This window comes from Toxorhynchites rutilus, chromosome 2 (assembly GCF_029784135.1).
Source record: "Toxorhynchites rutilus septentrionalis strain SRP chromosome 2, ASM2978413v1, whole genome shotgun sequence".
In the NCBI taxonomy this organism is placed as follows: Eukaryota; Metazoa; Arthropoda; class Insecta; order Diptera; family Culicidae; genus Toxorhynchites; species Toxorhynchites rutilus.
This window is the reverse complement of record NC_073745.1, coordinates 160,432,198-160,453,481: the sequence shown is the minus strand read 5'-3', so window position 1 is coordinate 160,453,481 and position 21,284 is coordinate 160,432,198. Positions and strand designations below refer to the sequence as shown.

General features: G+C 41.6%; 2 protein-coding genes across 2 annotated transcripts in view; one reads left to right on the top strand and one right to left on the bottom strand.

Annotated features, from left to right (window-relative positions):
- Positions 1–21,284, top strand: part of LOC129764920 (group 3 secretory phospholipase A2) — a 54,836-nt gene that overhangs the window by 17,801 nt on the left and 15,751 nt on the right. The window contains exons 2-3 of the mRNA XM_055764570.1: positions 19,732–19,877; positions 20,190–20,359. Of these exons, the coding sequence (XP_055620545.1) occupies positions 19,732–19,877; positions 20,190–20,359 (316 nt within the window). The remainder of the gene's footprint in view (positions 1–19,731; positions 19,878–20,189; positions 20,360–21,284) is intronic.
- LOC129766283 (uncharacterized) lies at positions 12,054–13,427 on the bottom strand. The gene has a single exon (XM_055766803.1). It carries the CDS (start codon positions 13,425–13,427, stop codon positions 12,054–12,056), a length of 1,374 nt encoding a protein of 457 aa, XP_055622778.1.

Below are 21,284 nucleotides of genomic sequence, written 5' to 3'. Positions count from 1 at the left end.
AAAAAGTTGATGGGTCTAAGCCCAGGGGCACGGTCGGGATCTTGACAAAGGATTGCGATTGTGTGTAGTAATTGCATTTGAATTGAGGTTTTTCATTACTCAAAATCTGTAACCTTTTCCCTTTTGATACATCAAATGGAAGCCCTGAAAGAACCGTTTTCACATTCTGTTCAAAAATGTACACAAAAAATATTGTATATAATAAAGTATGTATATTCGGTATCCTATGGCCATGAGTGCTCTCTTGGGAAGTTCTTGTAGCTACTGTAGTGATCTGATCTCATTGTGTGCTAAGTTCTGTTTATGTATAGGAAAGGGAAAGAAGAATGGGCAAGTGCATTCGAAGGAAGTGAAGCGGGCATCTGAGGAAGACATATATGGGGAACACAATATTAAGATCGCGACTTCTCAAGCTATCATAATCTGATATGCTCGAGTATACCCTTTAGATCTTCTAAATCAGCAGCCAGTTAAATTCATTAATTGCATTTTTACATAACCAAACAACATGCTCTATATCATGAAATCCTGGACCACAATTACATACATTGTTAGTAGCAAGACCTACACGATGAAGACGTGAATTGAGCCCAAATTGATTGAGGATAATAGAGTAAAACCATCTTTCGAGATCATCCCTCCATTGATTCTACTTACTTATAAATGCCTGTTCGTCCGAAAATTGGAGAATAACTCGTGATACGCATCGACACAAATTGTGAGCAAATTGTCAAATTGTAGGCAAAAACATACCCATTTTAATCGTCAAATTGTTTTACTTTTTTACTATATTTTTTGTTCGTGTTTCAAGTAAAATTTTGTTGCTGGATAAATTTCCCATCTAATAACACAACATATGTCGTAGTAACGATTTTGAGTTTTCGTAGAGGGACCCCCTTATATAGAAATCAAAGACTTAGACCTATATCAAAATAAAGATGATATGATTTTTTCAGACCAAAAACGCAGATTTTATTATGCCAACCCTGCTTCTTATCCGTGTTTGAAGAATCTGTTTTCGTATTTTTACCGCTTCCTGTTTTCTGTTCGGCAGTAAAATGTTGGTCAAATGATTTACATATGCTAAGCACGGTTCTTTTTGTATCTTTTAGTTTTCTTAGAAAGATCGTATAAATACAACGTTGGATTTGTGCTTCGAACAAATTTAAATTTGTCATTATCTTAACAAATTTAGGTTGAATTTAAAATCGTAGTGGAACTGGGAGTGAGACGGCCAGGTTAAGAAGATCTTAGATAGTATCTTTAGAAACTATTTTTAAAAATTTAATTGTAGTTCAATACACTGTGTTTGCGCCGATATCTCGAATGTTGAGCAAGTATCCCATAGAATAGTTTCCCATTTCCATCCCAATACTCGTCCGTATACTTTTTTACTATATTTTTTATATAAATATAACACATCTACTAAACCCGAAACACAGCGTATAAAGTCACGAATACGAAGGAAGCCATAAACTGTATGCAGATGATTTTTATCAATTAGAGGCGAGTGAACTTAAAAGTTTAAGGAAAACATCTTCATCCCTATCAATGATATATGTTTATTTTGTAATAATTTCGTGATGCTTATTCAAGAAGCATCGCGGAAAAAAATCCATTTGTGTTTACGAGGGCGGTCCGATAATGACTTAGCCACATCGCCCGATGGTGTCAGTATCGCAAGAGAGATTACTATCATGTAGTACATTCTCGTAAACGGCTACTGTCGAAATTTCAGCCGAATCGGACTCGTAGTTTTGTTTCGACCGCGTGTGGAAGCGGGCGTATCCGCGGATTTTAGAAAAAATGGTAAAAGAACAATATCGTTCACATCTCCGCCGTCGCCACGGCCGAATTGGACGAATTGCACTACAAACTACTGCCCCATTCACTGTATTCTCAAGATTTGGCCCCGTGCGACATTTTTTTTTGTTCTCAATCTTGAAAAAGTCACCCGCCGGGCAAAAAATCGAGTCGAATGAAGAAGTCATCGCCGCCACGGAGGCCAACTTTGCAGACCTCAAGAAAACGTATTTTTCAGATGGATCAAAGAAGTTGGAGCATCGCTGGGTCAAGTGTATCGAGCCAAAAGGAGACTATGTTGAGAAATAAATTGCCATTTTTCCAATTTTTTTGTTTTTAATGTAGGCTTAGTATTTATAGGACTGCGTAGAAGTATTCCATGTGTTCTGAGCAGAGTAGCAAAATCTCACACTCATTTTACTGACAGCGCGAGATATTGAGACAACATCAAATTCAATCAACAATCAACTGGCAACTAAAAGAAAAAAAATACTCAGAGGAACCAACCCGTGGCCGAGTGGTTAGCGTCACACCTAACATGCCGGGGGTTCGGGCTGAATTCCCGTACTGGTCGGAGAAATTTTTCGTCAAAGAAATTTTCTCCGATTTGCACTGTGGTCATGCGTATTCTAGAGCTTGCCACTCAGAATGCTTTTAAGGCGTGTTATTTGGCATAGAAATTTCAAGTATTGATAAAAAAAAGTCACAGGAGGGTTGTGTCCGAGACACGACCGCATAGTTGACGTAGGATTCCGTTAGGTTATCTGTTACATGCTGATTTTGGATATGTTCGATTACATTGTTAATCTCTTGGTGGCCCTGAAAAGGGCCGTTTTGTCTGGTTGTTAGGTATTCTTGGTTCACTCTACCAATGTCCATAACCGAGTGATAATGATAGAAAGATGGTGATTAGTCATGATGGTGCGTATCACGATAGGAGATGCCTAAGTGGAATGAGATATGATGAAAGTCGCGCTCTGTGGCCCTGGACGAGATGGCTCCTGTGTTATGTATGGATGAAATAAAGAAAAAACTCATCAATGTAATATAAGATAATTATCATTATCGAACACAATTATCAAGTTTTCTCACCAGACAAAAAGTGTTGTTTTATTATAGAGAAAATATATTTGAAATGTAAATGGCATTTTCGCTTTAAACCCAACGGAACACGATGCTACATGCCTCAATGCGAATTTCAATTGGACAATAATATCGCTCATTGATATGAAATTTCACGAAGCAACCAACATTAAAGTTCCAAATTTAAAGTTTATTTATATTCTATCACACATAGATTTTATTCAGTTCATTGAAATATCATTCTTCAATTAATCCATCGAAAGATTCTTATTGGAACGAACATAAAACAAAACACTCATTCATCGCTCCCTACTAATTCGCCAGCAAGTATGCAATCAGCAATGCCCACGCTAGTTACAACAAGCACTATCCATTTGTGCGCGTCGTTAGTTAAACTATCGACCACGAGGGTATTTATATGCTGATTTCCCCCAGACACCTTGGATTTGAAATCTCTGTTAGGGAATACATGTCGGTGGAAACAAAAGCCCCCCTACTTTCATGTATTTGCAATGCCGATTTCCCCCAGGCAGCTTGGTTTTGATGTCTCTGTTAGGGAATACACTTCGGTGGGAGCAAAAGTTCCCTCTACTTTGATGTGCCGATTTATCCGTATTTTCAATTTCGACCAATCAGAACGAGATATTTCCGTTTGGAAATTTTTTGATTGTTTGTTTGATTGTAGTTAGTTTCATATGATATATTATTTTATCAATTGTGATGGATTGTTATGGAGTGCTCAGATCGATTGATGCAATTATCTCGTAAATCCATCAGGAAAAAACTGACCAATAACTGTAAGTACATGAGCCACCGCATGTGTCGTCAATTTCGACCAATCATAAGTGTGTATTTCCGTTAGGATAGAGGTTGAGATTTTCTAATTATTTGTTAGTTAGTTCCATGACATATATTATTCGATTCAATGTAAAAAATTGTTATGGAGTGCCGAAATTGATTAACGCAAAAATCTCATCAATCCATCATGAAATGACTGAGCAATAAGCATTTGAAATTGGACAATTTTCACGATTTGCTCGATTTTCAATTTTCAATTTGTACCCCAATATGTTCCCGAAAGACGTAATCCTACGTCAAAATTACGCAAGAAACACTACGTTGAGACGGCGAAATTCCTCTCGGGACGTTTAAGAAAGAGGGGCCAACCATGTAGCTTTTTGGGACGTGGACCGCGATAGCGCTCTTCTCGTTTTATGTTAACATTTTAGATTTAGCACTTTTGAACACGTTGAGCCCCGAATTGGTCTTGCTGAGCTTTCCATTAAGCCTGTATCAAGAGCATTTTTACAATATCAGTGTCGGTCCCAGCTCCCAAAGATACTTTTTGTATAAATAGTAATTAGTCAGAGATTCGGCTAGAAAGTAGTCACATTTTTTTAACATCCGAAAACAAACCAGATGTATTTTTACTTTCTTATTTTGTAACTGTCAGTCCCCCAGGGACCGACGCTGGACTCAACGTGTTAACGGCGGTACGGGTGTATTGGGTGTACAAATTGAACAAATCTTGATTCTATCGCTTATTACTCATACATTTTTCGATGGATTTAAGAATTATTCTGCACCAATCCTTCAATGCATATAAATATAACCAAGCTCATCTGCATGCTCGAAAAAAATTACTCCGTACTCAAACGGTTAAACAAAACGTGATAAACACTACAAAGGAAGAAAAGTGGGAGCATCATATTATCTTTATGTAAATTTACAGCCTATGATGAAACGCCTTTTGAACATGTTTAAAAAAAAGTCGACGATACAATACTCGTTCCCTAACTAGGCTGGAAATTCAATCCAATTAGCGAATTCCACTCGCTTAGTGAGCTGCAGAATAGCGAAATCAAAAGAACGAATTGAATATGACGCCTATTATTGATACACAAATGGGCTGCAGCCTAGTCAACGCACGCCCTGTTTAAGAGCCATTTAAAATAGGCACATTTAGCGAACGCACAATTTAAAGAAACGACCCACGGGTTGCTTGTAGTTCTAACATTTCAGTTCTAGCTGGCTCAAATGGAATGCACTTGATAGGACAGAAAAAAATATCTGCATTCAGATTCAGTAACCATCTCTGAATCTGAATGATTCAACGGCAAACCGACCTGTGAATCTCATACGCTACCGAACCAAATATACAGCTTACAGGCTACGTTCAGAGGACAAGAGAGTATTGCTAGACTCTCTTCGAAAATTCTCACAGCTGTTAAACGTTATGAGTACAAGTTCTTCAGCACATACGCATGGAAACATTCGTTCTCGCTCTTTTCCCTCGCGTGGCATCTTCAGCGCAAACATCAGTTGCTCGATGTGTTAGTGTGAGAGTTTCAGAGCAGCTGAACAGTTTTAATGTTCGTTCATTCAAATTTGAATGAATGGTGAAAGCGCTGCCATCCAGAGAAATATCAGCTCACTGACACCGCGTCAGACGTTTAAACGCGTGTTCGTGTGTATGTTTTCCTGGTATGTTTCTAGCCCCGGTCCCATTTTTGTGCCGCTTATTGCACACATTCGATGGGCAACGGCACATTCGAGTGTTGAGTTTATGGGTGTATGACCAACGAAAATTTCACCAGGACGCAATGAAAGGTGATATTTTCGGCTTGGGCATTCACTGACATCGAAAATGGACTGATATTTTTGTCGATGAAACGAAATCTATATCAAAACAAACGTGATGGTGAGCCAGCAGTCATAGGCACCGCGGCACCGCGATAGAAAGAAGAGAAGAGTGTAGGTGGCGATATTTTGCACTGATAAAAATTGCTTTTCGATTTCAACAAGTTCTTTCGAAATTTTGCATCTTTGGTTCTGAGTCCAAATAGTCTTTTTTAAGACCTTTTTTTTCTTGAGATTCCCGTTTCCTGAGCTATCAACGTTGAGGCCAACGTCAGCCGAAGGCTTCGCCGATCTTGTCAATGGCCTTTCAATGGTCAGAACCACCATACTGCTTTTCGAATTATTCGGTCAAATTTTTCGCAAAAAGCGTTTTCCAATGTTTTGACGTAGGACTACGTCTTTCATTTCTATACCGGGGTGTAAAATCAAAGTTTCGAAAACGAAAGCGTTACGCCGGAGACCGAGATTTTGAGCGTTAATAGCTCCTAAACAACTGAACGAAATGGTATGATAAACACTTCATTCGAAAGATAAAATGTCTACGCGTTATATACTTGTTACTTTTTGATCCAAAAACTTGTTTCAATAGTCTTAAAATTGCTTTCAAAACAGGCTATTGAAATCACCAATCGGTATATAAGCGAGCGGCGCTCGGAAATCCACTCAGTTCTAATTGAACAGCGATTGGAGCATGTTGTCGCTGTTGCGGTGAAGCTCTTTATTTATCATGAAAGCGCGGATGAACGGTGTCACCAAGAGCCTGTTTGTGCACCCTAGGCCAGAAGGGAATCTATCAGGAGGAGAGTGATGCCACAAACGGTTCCCTGGGAAGACATCGCTACACACACATACACGCGCGGCTATTAACAGGTGGTTATCGAGTTGGCATTAACCACTGGTGGGCTTCCAGTATCGAGGAAAATGTGGAAATATCTAATCGTTACTGAAAATAATCTGCCAGTTCCTTTGGGAATTTTCAAAATATATTCATGTGAAAGAGTTCAATTGAATGTTTTCTATCCATGTAACACTGTGACCAAATATGTTTCAATCAAGTGCTATTAACAGGTGGTTATCGAGTTGGCATTAACCACTGGTGGGCTTCCAGTATCGAGGAAAATGTGGAAATATCTAATCGTTACTGAGAATAATCTGCCAGTTCCTTTGGGAATTTTCAAAATATATTCATGTGAAAGAGTTTAATTGAATGTTTTCTATCCATGTAACACTGTGACCAAATACATTTGGTTTTGTGGTTTTTCAGTCAATCGCAATTAACAGGATAGCTTCAGAAGATTATTCTTCCCCATCAGTAGGATATTTCCGTATCCAATATTGTATGCGCCCGCAATCGATTATTGCTCAGTCGCCGAAAGTTCTGAGCTCAGAGAGTTCATTCCCCTCTAGTTTGCCTTCCAAATTGCCATCGTAAACCACACCTTCTCTCGATTCAATCACACACAAGAAGCATACTTAAGCGATATTCTGGTGGTGAGACACATTCATTTTTCGTGAGGACATCGACAAGACAACATCGTTGCCTAACGTGCTGGAGGAGGTGGACGGCGAAGGATCGACACATACACGCGCAGAACTCTTTCCGTTAGGATGCTATTCAGCATCGGGAAAGTTCCGGAAAGATCTAATCATTGCTGGAAAATAATCTGCCAGTTCCTCTGGGAATTTTCAAAATATATTCATGTGAAAGAGTTTAATTGAATGTTTTCTATCCATGTTACACTGTGACCAAATATGTTTCAATCAAGTGCTATTAACAGGTGGTTATCGAGTTGGCATTAACCACTGGTGGGCTTCCAGTATCGAGGAAAATGTGGAAATATCTAATCGTTACTGAAAATAATCTGCCAGTTCCTTTGGGAATTTTCAAAATATATTCATGTGAAAGAGTTTAATTGAATGTTTTCTATCCATGTAACACTGTGACCAAATACATTTGGTTTTGTGGTTTTTCAATCAATCGCAATTAAAAGGATAGCTTCAGAAGATTATTCTTCCCCATCAGTAGGATATTTCCGTATCCAATATTGTATGCGCCCGCAATCGATTATTGCTCAGTCGCCGAAAGTTCCGAGCTCAGAGAGTTCATTCCCCTCTAGTTTGCCTTCCAAATTGCCATCGTAAACCACACCTTCTCTCGATTCAATCACACACAAAAAGCATACTTAAGCGATATTCTGGTGGTGAGACACATTCATTTCACACAGGTGGTTATCGAGTTGGCATTAACCACTGGTGGGCTTCCAGTATCGAGGAAAATGTGGAAATATCTAATCGTTACTGAGAATAATCTGCCAGTTCCTTTGGGAATTTTCAAAATATATTCATGTGAAAGAGTTTAATTGAATGTTTTCTATCCATGTAACACTGTGACCAAATACATTTGGTTTTGTGGTTTTTCAGTCAATCGCAATTAACAGGATAGCTTCAGAAGATTATTCTTCCCCATCAGTAGGATATTTCCGTATCCAATATTGTATGCGCCCGCAATCGATTATTGCTCAGTCGCCGAAAGTTCCGAGCTCAGAGAGTTCATTCCCCTCTAGTTTGCCTTCCAAATTGCCATCGTAAACCACACCTTCTCTCGATTCAATCACACACAAAAAGCATACTTAAGCGATATTCTGGTGGTGAGACACATTCATTTTTCGTGAGGACATCGACAAGACAACATCGTTGCCTAACGTGCTGGAGGAGGTGGACGGCGAAGGATCGACACATACACGCGCAGAACTCTTTCCGTTAGGATGCCATTCAGCATCGGGAAAGTTCCGGAAAGATCTAATCATTGCTGGAAAATAATCTGCTAGTTCCTCTGGGAATTTTCAAAATATATTCATGTGAAAGAGTTTAATTGAATGTTTTCTATCCATGTAACACTGTGACCAAATATATTTCAATCAAGTGCTATTAACAGGTGGTTATCGAGTTGGCATTAACCACTGGTGAGCTTCCAGTATCGAGGAAAATGTGGAAATAACTAATCGTTACTGAAAATAATCTGCCAGTTCCTCTGGGAATTTTCAAAATATATTCATGTGAAAGAGTTTAATTGAATGTTTTCTATCCATGTAACACTGTGACCAAATATGTTTCAATCAAGTGCTATTAACAGATGGTTATCGAGTTAGCATTAACCACTGGTGGGCTTCCAGTATCGAGGAAAATGTGGAAATATCTAATCGTTACTGAAAATAATCTGCCAGTTCCTCTGGGAATTTAAAATTACATTCATGTGAAAGAGTTTATTTTAATGTTTTCTATCCATGAAACACTGTGACCAAATACATTTGGTTTTGTGATTTTTCAATCAATCGCAATTAACAGGATAGCTTCTGAAGATTATTCTTCCCCATCAGTAGGATATTTCCGTATCCAATATTGGATGCATAAAACCTTGTGGCTCCAACGTAACGCTCTCGTTTTCGAAGTTCTCCAAATATTCATTCATTCAGAATGAATTCAGATTCAACTTCAAACAAATGATCTCTAAATCAACGATAGTCCTACGTCACCCTTGCGGTTATACCATAGATATAACCCACTTCCTGTTTTTTTTTACTGGAATAAAAACAGACCGATAAGTTAAACATTCTTGTGGTACGGAGTGCCTCTCCCTCGGAACTGGCTCTAACACCTATGACTTTCTATTGCTTTTCGTGAAGAATTAGTGAAGAAGAATTAGAAGAAAAAAACGTTATTGTATCAATCCAAGCAACACTTACTATCAATTAGAGGGTCCACCTGTCTGCTCTACGATGGTAACGGTATTGAATTAAAGAGACTTTAAACTCTGAGAGTTCATTCGTCTCTTGCCCTTGAGGGCGGGAAATTTAACTGGAAAGAAAACTAAGAAAAACTATTGCAAAATTCGTTATTCTCGCTCGACCCAGTCCTAGTAACCGCTATGGATGTATGTCGTATCGCCACACCCTACACGGCTCCGGGGTCAAAAACACAACCAAACAGTAGGAGCAGGGAAAAAAGCCCCTTTTAGTGTGCTTGTGGAGCTCGCTTCTAAAAGGGGCGTAAAAAACCTGCTCATCTTTTGCTGAAAGTAGAAGAGAAGACAAACGAAATTTTATCAGTATAGGTAAATGTAGTAATTAGACCTTAGATCTGATCGAATAAACCTGTATCCTTTAGGAAATCGATGGTCCTTTTTTCCTCGACGGCGTCGTCCGATAGTGCTGTCCTTATGGTGTCTGCAACCTGAAACTTTATTCTTGAAGCATTAAATTTAGGGCATGTGATTAATATGTGTTCCACCGTGAGTCTTACATTGCATGACTCACATAGTGTTGGTTCCAATCTACACATGATAAATTTGTGTGTTAAAAATGTATGCCCGATACGTAAACGTGTCAGACATACTTGAGTAGATCGGAGAATACTATCCTTCCAGGGAAGGGTAGTATTCTTGATCCTTCTTAAGAAGAGGTCGCGGGAAAAATACCAACTGTTCTCCCAGCTCAATCTGAGGGATTGACTGACCCATCTGATGGTGTCATTTGCTGGGTGGGAGGTGGTCCCTAGTTCGGAGAGCCTACCCTCCTTGGCGAGACGATCAGCCTGTTCATTACCCTGGATTCCGCAGTGCCCTGGGACCCAGCAGAAAGTGATGTCCTTCCCTGTAATTTTTTCCTCAATGCTTTGTATCCAAGGGTGTTTACTATCGCCACTTTGTAGCGCCCGTAATGCACTATAGGAATCTGAGAAGATCACCACTTTACTGTCGTTATCACAGAGTGATGTCGCGACAAGGAGAGCGGCAATTTCGGCGGAGTATACCGAACATATGGAAGGCAGTTGGAATTTTAGCTCCGTGTTATTGGCAAAAACTCCAAACCCTGTTAGGTTTCCATCAAAAGACCCATCTGTGAAGATTTTTTGGTGGGTGTGATACTTGTTATGAAGGTGGTTATTAAAACAGGCCGTAACAGTGCTGTTGGCTTCCCCAGCCCTGACAGCATTTTTGATTGACCAGTCTATCTTTGGCGGATGTGCGTGCCATGGGCGTTGACCGACTCTGCTTAATGGGGCAATAGTCGGGAGGGTGACTTGGCTAATATTTTGCAGCCAAATGTTGGCTCTGGAGTAAATGGATAGAAGATCCGGGTATTTCTCGGACGTCCGGATGGCTTTAGTGGCTAGTATATTTTTGAGGAAGTGTTCGAAAGGAACTACGCCAGCCTCCACAAGCAGAGCGTTTATTGGGCTGGTCTGAAGGGCTCCTGATGCATATCTAATCACACTATGGTAGACAGGCTTTAAGTAATTCAAGTGAGCCCAAGAGGCACGGCTGAAAAGTTCGATACCGTAACGAATTTTAGAGAAGATAATGCTTTTGCCTATGTTGCAGATGGTTTTACGAGAACTCAAGCGGCATCGGCCACCTAAAGTTTTCACCAGTCACGGGCGGCACTTCATACTAGCTTTAGCATTTCTGAGGTGTTGTCCGAAGGATAGTTTACTGTCAACTAGCACGCGGCCCGTTTACTCTCCTTTACCTTTGGGATCGGTATTACCAAGCACATTTTCCATGCGTCAGGGAAATAGCTGTTAGCCCAACATTCGTTGTATACCTGAAGGAGTAGATTTTTTGCATGAAGAGGTAGATGCTTGATCATCGGATATTCGATTCCGTCTGGGCCAGCTGATTTGCTTTTGGAGATTTTTATTGCCCATAACAACTCGTCCAAAGAGAACTTATCGTTGTATTTGTGGACCTGTTCCGAAGCAGGAGGAAAAACTTTAAGTTCCGCCTCCGCCTTAATAGCCTTGAATTCGTTAGTGTAGTTGGAGGTGGCTGAAATAGTGGCAAAGTGGTCGGCTAGATGGTCGGCTATGATGCCTGGATCTTCGGTGAAGGTGCCATTAATCTCGAAGGAATAGCAGTTTGAAGCTTTCTTGCCACTAAGTAAGTTGACCTTGTTCCAAAGTTCAGATGTCGAAGTATTAGGGTTGATGCTGTTGGCGCGTTCCTCAGCGCCAAGGCATGCGCTCAATGTGTGCATCGATGACGTCATTCCGGAGCGGTCGAATCGGGCGCGAACATACTCCCGTCGGGCTGGCAAGAATTTACTGAGAATTGATGGTGTTGCCGTCAATAGGATGAACGAATTTGGTCGAGTTTAATTGTCTGCATACTGAGTCTCGAATCCTGATACTTGTTGCTCCTAGTAATTTATCGGGACCTCGGATGGACAGCGAATTTCTCACTAACTGGCTGGGTTTTTGTAAATATCGGCGTATGTCTCTTCTTGATTGCTGGAACGATATGAACGGTTGTCAGCTTATGCTGCGGTTTCTCGTCATCGGGGATGTCATTCGTGGTTTCTGATATGTATTTGATACTAAGGTAACCTTGGGCATAACAAGATGATTTGCAATGCTCGGTTTTCTTCTGCAGATTTCTTTCCGGTGGAAGGAAGCGTCGTATTGTCGGATTCCGGTTGTTTTCATTATCTTGAAACGATATTCGCGATGGCTGGGTTACCACATATCTCCTAGTGTCGTCTATATTGATCATTGGCTGGAACAACTTCTCGCGCTTCGGAACCGTTGGTACTGCGGAAATTACTTCGGTGCCAACAAAACATTGTTGAATGTCCCCATCCGAGATGCGTTTCAAGTAACTCCGGCAGGTTGTCGCCTAGTTGGAGGCGCCCGGCCTTCAACAAGCGCAAAAATTGTGACACGCCGATCAGCATATCGATGGCTCCTGGGTGGTTGAAGTTTGGATCTGCGAGGGGTAGGTTTCTATCAATCGGCCATGATGAAACGTTTATTTTTGTTGCTGGGATTGCTTCCGTTATAGTTGGAACCACTAAACATTCGACATCAGTGCCGAAATTGGAGTGTGTCGATTTTATTTGCACCATCACTTTTTCTTTGGCGAAGGTGTCGGCTCCACCGATTCCTGCAATGGGTACTCGTGCTGGTCGTCGAGTGACAAACAAACGGTCAACTAAATCTTTGTGAATGAAGTTCACTTGCGATCCACTATCCAGTAAAACTCGGCAAGGTGTTGTGCGTTCACGATTGTCCTTGAGTTGAACTATAGCCGTCATGAGCATCACTGTTCTAGCACCCCTGTGACAACTGCAGGAAACGACGGTATTGGTGATTGGCTCGAATTCATGGGGTTCATCCGTCGTGACCGAACGGGAATGGTGTTGTTCTTGTAACTTGTAATCAAAAAGCTGTTCCTCTGTATACGATGGCTCTTTGTGCAATAGAGTGTGGTGCTTTCGCTGGCAACGAGAGCAGGTCTTCTTGGATGAGCAGTCAAGTGTGCGATGTCCTGGACGGAGACAGTTGAAGCAGATTTTCAAGTTTTTTACCTTCTCATAACGCTGATCCGGAGATAGCTTGTGTAATTCTGGACACTCGAAATGGCGATGATTTTCTTTGCATAAAAGGCAGGATTCAGCTGTTGTATATGATTTCTGATTCGACTGCTTAGAACTCACGAACGGCTTGATTTGTGTCTGTTTCGGTGTAGCCTGGTATCGGTTTTGGAATCTTTCCAATATCTGACATTCGCTTCGAAGAAAAGCTACAGTGTCTTTCAGGTTCGGTAATGTGGCGTGCTGCTGGTTTCTCTCCCAAAGCTGCAGTGTTTGGTCGTCCAATCGTGACGTTAGGATTTTCGTTAGAATGAGGTCTGAAAGTTCATCCACTTCTAGCCCCTGGTACTCAAGTCCACCAACGTGGCGATTAAACGTTTTCACCAGCTCGAGTAAATCCTTTTGGTTTCGCTTGGTCATCGGCTTCAAATCAAGCAATCCGTCGATATGTGTGTCGACGATCACTCTCGGATTCTCGTACTGGTCGATAAGCTGCTGCCATGTTTGCTGGAAGTTGTTGTCCAGAACCATCTTTGCAGTGATCCAACCCGCTGCATCGTCTATTAGAGCCTTGTCGAGATGGTGCAGTTCAACTGCATCGGAATCTCCACTGCGAGCGAAAATATTCCAAACATCGTGCGGAACTTCGGCCAGTTCTCCACTTTGCCGTCGAAGGTTGGTACAGGAGCTCTGATTGGTTGTTGGACAATAATGGTGGGACTCGAAACTGGTTGTTTGTTATTGCTGGCAGGCGAAAGTGACTCGGTGAGTTGCTCCAACAAAATGAGAGTGTTTGTATGAAGCGCATCAAATTCATTCAACACTTCACCTTCCGCCTCGTTGTCAGATGATACGGTGGCTGCAAGTATTTCACGATGTATTTCTGTGAACTCCTTGTAATGAAGCTCCAGTTTCTTCGCGAACACCTTCAGCAATGATGTGCTTATTTGTTGTGGCTTATTTTCGGCTTCCTCAAGATGGTGACTAATCATTTTTATTTTCCTGGTGATCTGCTGACGCTGGTAGCATAATTTTTCTCTGGAATCCACTGCTTCTTTCTTCGTTGGTGTGGCAGCTTTCACCTGCTGTCGCTGACAGCACAAGGATTCTCTGGAATCTTCCTCTTTCTTCGATGGTGTGGCGGCTTCTTTATTCGAATCTCGGTCGGATTTCGGTGTGTGTCGTACTCTCGGCATTCTCAACGTTTTCTTACGCGATTTCCGGTTTACTTTTTCCCTATCTGACTTCCGTTCGCAAAACTCTCACCGGATAACCAATTCGCATAGCACGTTGATTCGAGATCCGGTTCGAAGGACCATATGTTGGCGCGTTCCTCAGCGCCAAGGCAGTGGACTGTATAAGTAAGACTGGTCAACTGCGTGGAAATAAAACTTTTCTTCCGCCTTGAAAAGGGCAGGCAATGGTTTCCACAGCAGTCTACTAGCCAGATATCGATGGTGCGAAGGTTTATTCGGAAGGCAAGAGTGCACTTGGAAGTCAAACACTTTTCTTCTAACTAGTTGTTTATTTGACGATGTTACAATATAACGTGTAAAACAGAATACAATAATTCCTCGACCGCCACCTCATTTTATGTGAAAGTGAACGTGTGGCGCTAGCGATGTAATTCGGTGCGCAGTGCTGTCGGCGATGAATATATCTGCCCCGCGCATGCCGTCATTCCGGAGCGGTCGAATCGGGCGCGAACAGATGCAATCAAGAAATTCCATCCAACTGTTTTGCTTGGCTTCGGTTATTACCTTCCTAGCTAGAGCTCTAGCCGTTTGGAAGTTTGTTAGGGCAATCATTTTGCAAGCGCTTCCATCAGGAAGGCGTCGTAGGACACGGAGGGATTTTCTTCTCCTTTTGATGGCTTTTGATGGCAACTGCATCGTTCCACCATGGTACAGCCTTTCGGCCGGGTTTCCCACTGCTACGGTGGATATTTTGTTCAGCCGCTAAAATAATGGCGTGGGTAAATTCTTCCACAGAGCAGCTTTCATGTTCGGAAAGTAAGCTGTTGATTGTGGATTCGAAGCCTTCCCAGTCAGCCGACTGGTATATCCATTTCCTGCGCAAACGAATGTTTGGGTTTCTAGACAGGGTTCGGATGTGGATGGGGAAATGATCACTACCTCTGAGGTCAGTATCAACGGTCCAGCTCAACCTGGGGGCGAGGTCCCAGGAAGCAATCGTGATGTCGATGGCCGATGATGATCCGTGATGGATATCTATCCTGGTATGACGGTGATCGTTAAGTATGATGAGGTTTAGCTTTTGGACGATTCCCAAAATTGTTTTACCTCTTTTGTCACATTTGTTTCCTCCCCATGAAGAGTGGGAGGCGTTAAAGTCACCCATCAGGACGAATGGGTGCGGTAACTGTTTGATGGCATCCGTAAGTTGCGTTTCAATGTCATTACTGTGCAATGGGGGAATATAAATGGAAGCAAGGGTTACCTGTAGAGGTCCCTTCAGTTGTATCGCACATATTTGTAATGATGATGTTATGGGGATGACGGTATGAGGAAGGTCACTCAGGACAGCGAGGCAGGCTCCAAAAAGCCCCGAGGATGGCCCTTCCTTAAAATACCATGAAAATTTGTCGCTAAACGCCCGCTCTAAGAGCGATACATTGATTTTTTTAGCTTCTTGAAAATCCAGTGCTAGTGGGAGATGTTGTTCCTCAGCTAACATTAGCTTAATTTCGTTCATGGAAGTGGATAGCCCACGCAAGTTCCATTGAATAGCAAGTTTTCGGTTGGGTGTTTGGTTACAGGACGAAGGGTTGCTGTTACTAGCTAGAGGAGTAAATTTTAAAAATGAGAAAAAGGTAAGTGGGCTGAGGTAAGTAAATAGGGGTTCGAAGATGGGAGAAGGGTATGAGATTAGGAATGGGTAGATTTGCCGGATTTGTTCTTTAGTCTAGGATCATTTTTGGAAACGTTGGCAATTGGTGTGTTGGCAAGTGGGGTGGGTTTGTTTGAATGGTTGGATTGGTTGGAGGTTTTAGTTTTGGATGCGATGGTTGGTTAGAATGAAGTGGATGGTTGGGGGGAAGTGGATGGTTGGAGGGAAGTGGATGGTTTGGATTCGTTGGATGGTTGGGTTGAGTTGTATTTTTGGTTCTTGGATTTCTTCCTATTGGATTCTTTTCCTCGAAAAATTTCCTCTTCTGATGATTTGAATTCATCTGAGGTTGATCTTTTGTTGGTATTTTTCCTCTTGTTGGAGGGGATTGTTTCAATTTCCATTGAAATGTCTGGGTCGGATTCTGAATCTGACGAGGAGGTGCTGAGTTCCGATTCCTGTGGATTACTGGACGGGATTGGAACTGCTTTTACGGAAGAAATTGGCTTAGCCTGAGTGCAGTTGCACTTGCATTGAGAACAACCAGTATTCTGAATTTTCTCTAGTCTTTCTTGCAGCTTACTTGCAAAGGAAGGAACATTTTTGTTCTCAAAAATGGATTTAGCTTCCTTATAAACCACACCTTGGTCAATTCGGACTCTGGTGATGTTATCCTCTGCGATCCACGCTGGGCACTTCCTACTGGTTGAGGCGTGATTTCCCTTGCAGTTCACACAAGAGGTGCATTGCAAATAAAATTTTTGATTTTGTCTTTATCATTAGTATTTGTGTTAAGTTCGGGGTGGGCTACACCACAGTTGCGACAAAGTTGGATTTTTTAGCGCACTTTTTGGAAGTGTGGCCGAAAGCGAAGCATCCGAAGCATTGCATCGGGTTTGGACAAAAATTTCTGGTTGGAGCACGGAGGAATCCGAAGTTAATTGCTTCAGGGATAACTGTTCCGTTAATGGTGAGGATCATGGTTGAAGTAGGAACTCTTTCCTTCAAGACTGGGTCAAATCGTAGAATTTTTTTAACACCGATCACATTTTGGTCGGCTAGTTCAGATAGGAGGACATCTTCATTTAAAAACATAACGTCACGACAGGACACAACGCATTTGCGTTGGTTCAAGGTGGGATGGTATATAATTTCAATGGGTGTTTCGTCGATCAGTGACTTTGTACCCACAAGCAATTGGACGAGTTTTTCATCTCGTAGATGTAGCGCATATTGAAGGCGATTTTTATCGCCGCGTTGAGGTTTAGCATCTTTGAATTCCTTACCGATCACTCCTTGGATCGATTTGGAAACCGTAAAAGGATTCGATGGAAGAGAATTGCCTTCAGAGGCTCTCAAAAGTAAAATTTGTAAATTGTCACCAAAAGGGTCAGCCCATCTGGGCGAGGTACGAGTGGTGGGAACACCATTATAAATATTGGTTGGCCTTCCGGCGCCGGAGCTGCTGGAAGCCATGATCGGGGCCTGGCTATATCGAAATACAGCCAGGCGCGGAAAAATATTCACAAACCAAGGTAGAATATACGACGTGCGACGGGGGACGAAAACGGCGGGGGACAATGGCAACGCAGTTACATAAATAACACCGAAATCACTTGGCGGAAAAAAACACTTGCGGATAAATTCACTGGCTGAAAAACACTTGCTGAAAACCTTTTAAGTATCACTAAATAAATGTCACTTGAGAATTGCAATCACTAATGGAAATCTTGGGATAAGTTTTAGAAATTATCTAACCTATGCCCTCTGGGCGTCCTGTTCTTACTAACTCCTGATAATGAAAAGGATTTTTATCACTCACCGATCGTACAGAAGAACCACTCCGAATTCACCACCTAATGGTAGTGGGGTAGCGGGGAAGGGACCGGATACCGCCGACGGCAGGGCAATCGCCGCAGTGGTTCGAAGTGACGAAGCGAAGAAGACCTCCTTTCACACCTCCTGAGTTGCTGGTGGTTGAAGCAGAAATTGCGCCAAAATCGCGCGTCACTGGCAGGAAAATGATGTAGATGAGACGGGTGCAAACAGCGGGACACACAAGGGGCAGTGAAAACTGCCGGTCAAAGTGGCCAATCCGACCGAACCAACTTCCTGAATGGCCGTTGGGGGCTTCTCGGCTGCTTCCTCCTTTCCTGGTATCCGGACAACTGTTGCTGTAAGAAACGCTTTATTTAGGACCGAAATTAGCTTTGAAAAAAGCTTTGCATTCGGTAGCAGGAGAAAACTTCTATTGCTATTGTTCTCTTTTAGAATGGCGCTAAAAACATAACCGTTGCGGTCGAGTGTCAGTAGCACCTTGTGCTCTACGATGTTGATAACTTCCCTCTTTATACTGTTCGTGATAAAGTAAAAACCCTGCCTTTTGCAACTCCCCACGAGAGCAACATCAGCCCAGAGATACTTTCCGTGGGAAGAATTCGTATGCTCTCATAGTTCACCTTGACTAACAACGTGCGTTCATAGAAGGAATAGAGAAGTGTCAGTCAAGACCGGCCGTGTCTAAGTCGCAGACAATCTTGGCTACTTCCTCATAAAAATGTCCATTTTGGCTACGTACTCCTTCATCGTTTGGTCGGTTCAAGGTGCGGAATGATGACCATAGCTGCTTTGGATTACGCCGTAGATTGTTCTGTATATGCCTTGTATACATGTTGTGATGTTTTGTGATGTTTGTGATGTTCGATATTCCTTGCTGGCTACTGAGCAAACGTTTGATGATTGAATTGAGATCGCAACAGTGCCTTGAAGTTCCCTTCGATCTCAGTCGTTTCAGGTGACGTGGTCGATCATTGGACCAGACAAGATTCGAAGCTTGTCTAATCAAATATTACTTGGCTCAGGGCTTCCCCGAAGCAATGAACGGCTTCATCTATCGTAATTGAACTCCAGGAACAATCTGCCTGGGCGAGTAACTAACTGAAAGCGAAGAAATCGATTCTTCGAAAGTCGAGCTTATGGACATCAGTGGCATTGTCGAGGCGGCGAACATCGATAAATTTATAGGGATTTCCAATGCAGGATGGTTTAAAGAATTGAGTGTGAAGTGTCAGTGTGAATGAGAATGTGAATGTGAATGTGAATGTGAGTGCGAGTGTAAACACACATCTCCTTACATCCCATCCTTTTTCTAATGAAAATGTGTCACCCTTCTAAACTCGAGTCGACCGCGAGTAATCGGTTTCCTATTTCATTAACCATAGAATTAAGGAAACAACATGTTGATATATGCTAGTTGAAATATAGTTAAGAGTTTGGCTCCATTAAACTTATGTAACTGAGCCTGTAAAAATAATCGGATTAATAAAAAAAAAAAAAAAATGCAGGATGGTGATTGTCGAGACCGATCAAGTGTTCTAATGTTCTTATGACAGAACATTCCGAAACTGCAGCTTCACCATCCAGTAGTGTAAAACACGAAGTCGAAGAGTTCGAAAGAAGAACATCAATAATATGATGATCATTAGCAGGGAAGTTCCAAGTCAGCCCAGACTGATTATAATCATCAAGTATCGGAGCTGAATCTCACTGTTCTACTTGAACCAGTACAACTCCAATCAAACTGATGTGACTATTGATGCTGATGGAATCTAATTTCCTGTCAGGAGGAAGGTATATTACTCCAACACTTAATGATCTGTGAGGTGTCGTAATTAATTTGCAGAGAAAACTGCTCGTTTAAGCTCTTTAACACTCACATACTACTGTAAGCTGCATCTATTCTTCGTGAGATCACAGATCAAATGATCTATTGATAAGTACAAATCAGTACTTATCAATTGTATACAAGCATCCTCTTAAAATAACGGTGATTCGAAGGGCATGTTGATCTGTATTCTTATCAGTACATTAAACAATTGGTAGTTGAACAAAAGTCGAATCATGATCACTAAAACGACCGGCATCTATTTTTTCAATATTGTTATAAATAACACACTTTACATTTGTATTTTTCTTGTTTTTGCAGATGAACAGATCGCTGCTATCGGTGCTAGCTCTCCTATCATTTGTGTCAAGATCACTCTGCAGCTCTGTTCTTGTGGCTGATTATCGAATGACGAGAATGGTTGAATTAAGTAGTCGAGCACCATTCTGCAAAATTCACTCGGATCGGTAAATATATAAGGCAGTTTCTTATATCTTATTGAACGCTTTACTTTTAAATAATTCTCATCCACGTGCCAGCATGCAATAAAGTCCCCTAGGGGCACGAATAGCAAGACGGTGTGAAGATAAACCAAACATCTCAGTTCAATAAACGTTAAGAGGCCTACCGAAGGCACTATTTTTCATTTCTTTTGTCGTTTTCAATACTACTCGCACCAATCAACGGAACATTGCAGCATGGTACCGAATAGTGGCAAACGAAAATAATTATTATTTCTTCCTATATGCTCATTCGACACGCATCTTCTTAACGCAAAGAGGCGACATACAGCGGATGCTGTTGGCCTTTGACGCAAAGAAGGTCCGACAGGTGCCACGTGAATCGGTGATTGCCCTGGAAGAGGTATGCAACGAGGCTAGCGGTATTTCGGGTGAACTTCAAGGTGGCCTTGGTTTCATCTATCCGGGGACCAAATGGTGCGGACCAGGTAAGAGGTATCTGCGATGCGTTTTATATACTTTCGAAATCTGTAGGCCAATGTCAGTTTTAAGAGTTTGCTATTGCTGGCTTTATTTATGATCAGCTTTGTTACTTCCCACGGCAACGGAGATAACTTCGATTGTAGTTTGGGTTATTTAATTTTCGGAAAAAAGTGTTTTGTTTTGTAACATGGGAATCTTCTTCTGTACTCTGAATTGAGCGAACAATTTCATATTAACTTACAATGCTCAGTTAAGTCTTAAAATGAATTTCCAATGTGCAACCATGACAAAGCCGATAAAGCGTTAAATTTCTTGTAGTAAGTACGTTTGTTGCGCTACACTCTATGATGCAAAAATAATTTGAAGCTTGAAGGTTGTTATAAAAAACCGATGTAACGATTTATTTATTTATTTATTTATTTATTCTTATCAACGGGTACAATTATGCCCTAATGACGATCACTTACTGAACTAAACTTACATTTTACTTATATATAAAATGAAGAAACGACTGTAGCAATTGAACTCACGGCACATGCTCGACAAAGGCTCATTGTAGCCATAGTTTGTGTTTTTTTTTTATTTTTATTTTTTTATTTTTATAGAGACTTTGCCTAATGTGGCATTCGCCTCTGTGTTTGTGTTAGAAAACGATATTCGAAGGAGACTGTGAGACCTCAGGTTTCTTGTTTGCACGTTGAAATTAACCTTCTGCAGAAGCTCTGGACAATCAATATGTGACAATATCAAATCTGATATGAAGCAGGTTTTGGCAATCCTTCGACGATCATGCAGTGTTTCTATTCCGATAAATTTGCAGCGATTTTTATAGCTGGGGAGATTATGAGGATTACTCCACGGTAGACGGCGCAATGCAAACCTCATGAACTTCCGCTGGACGGCTTCCACACGTAGAATACCGTTTTGGTA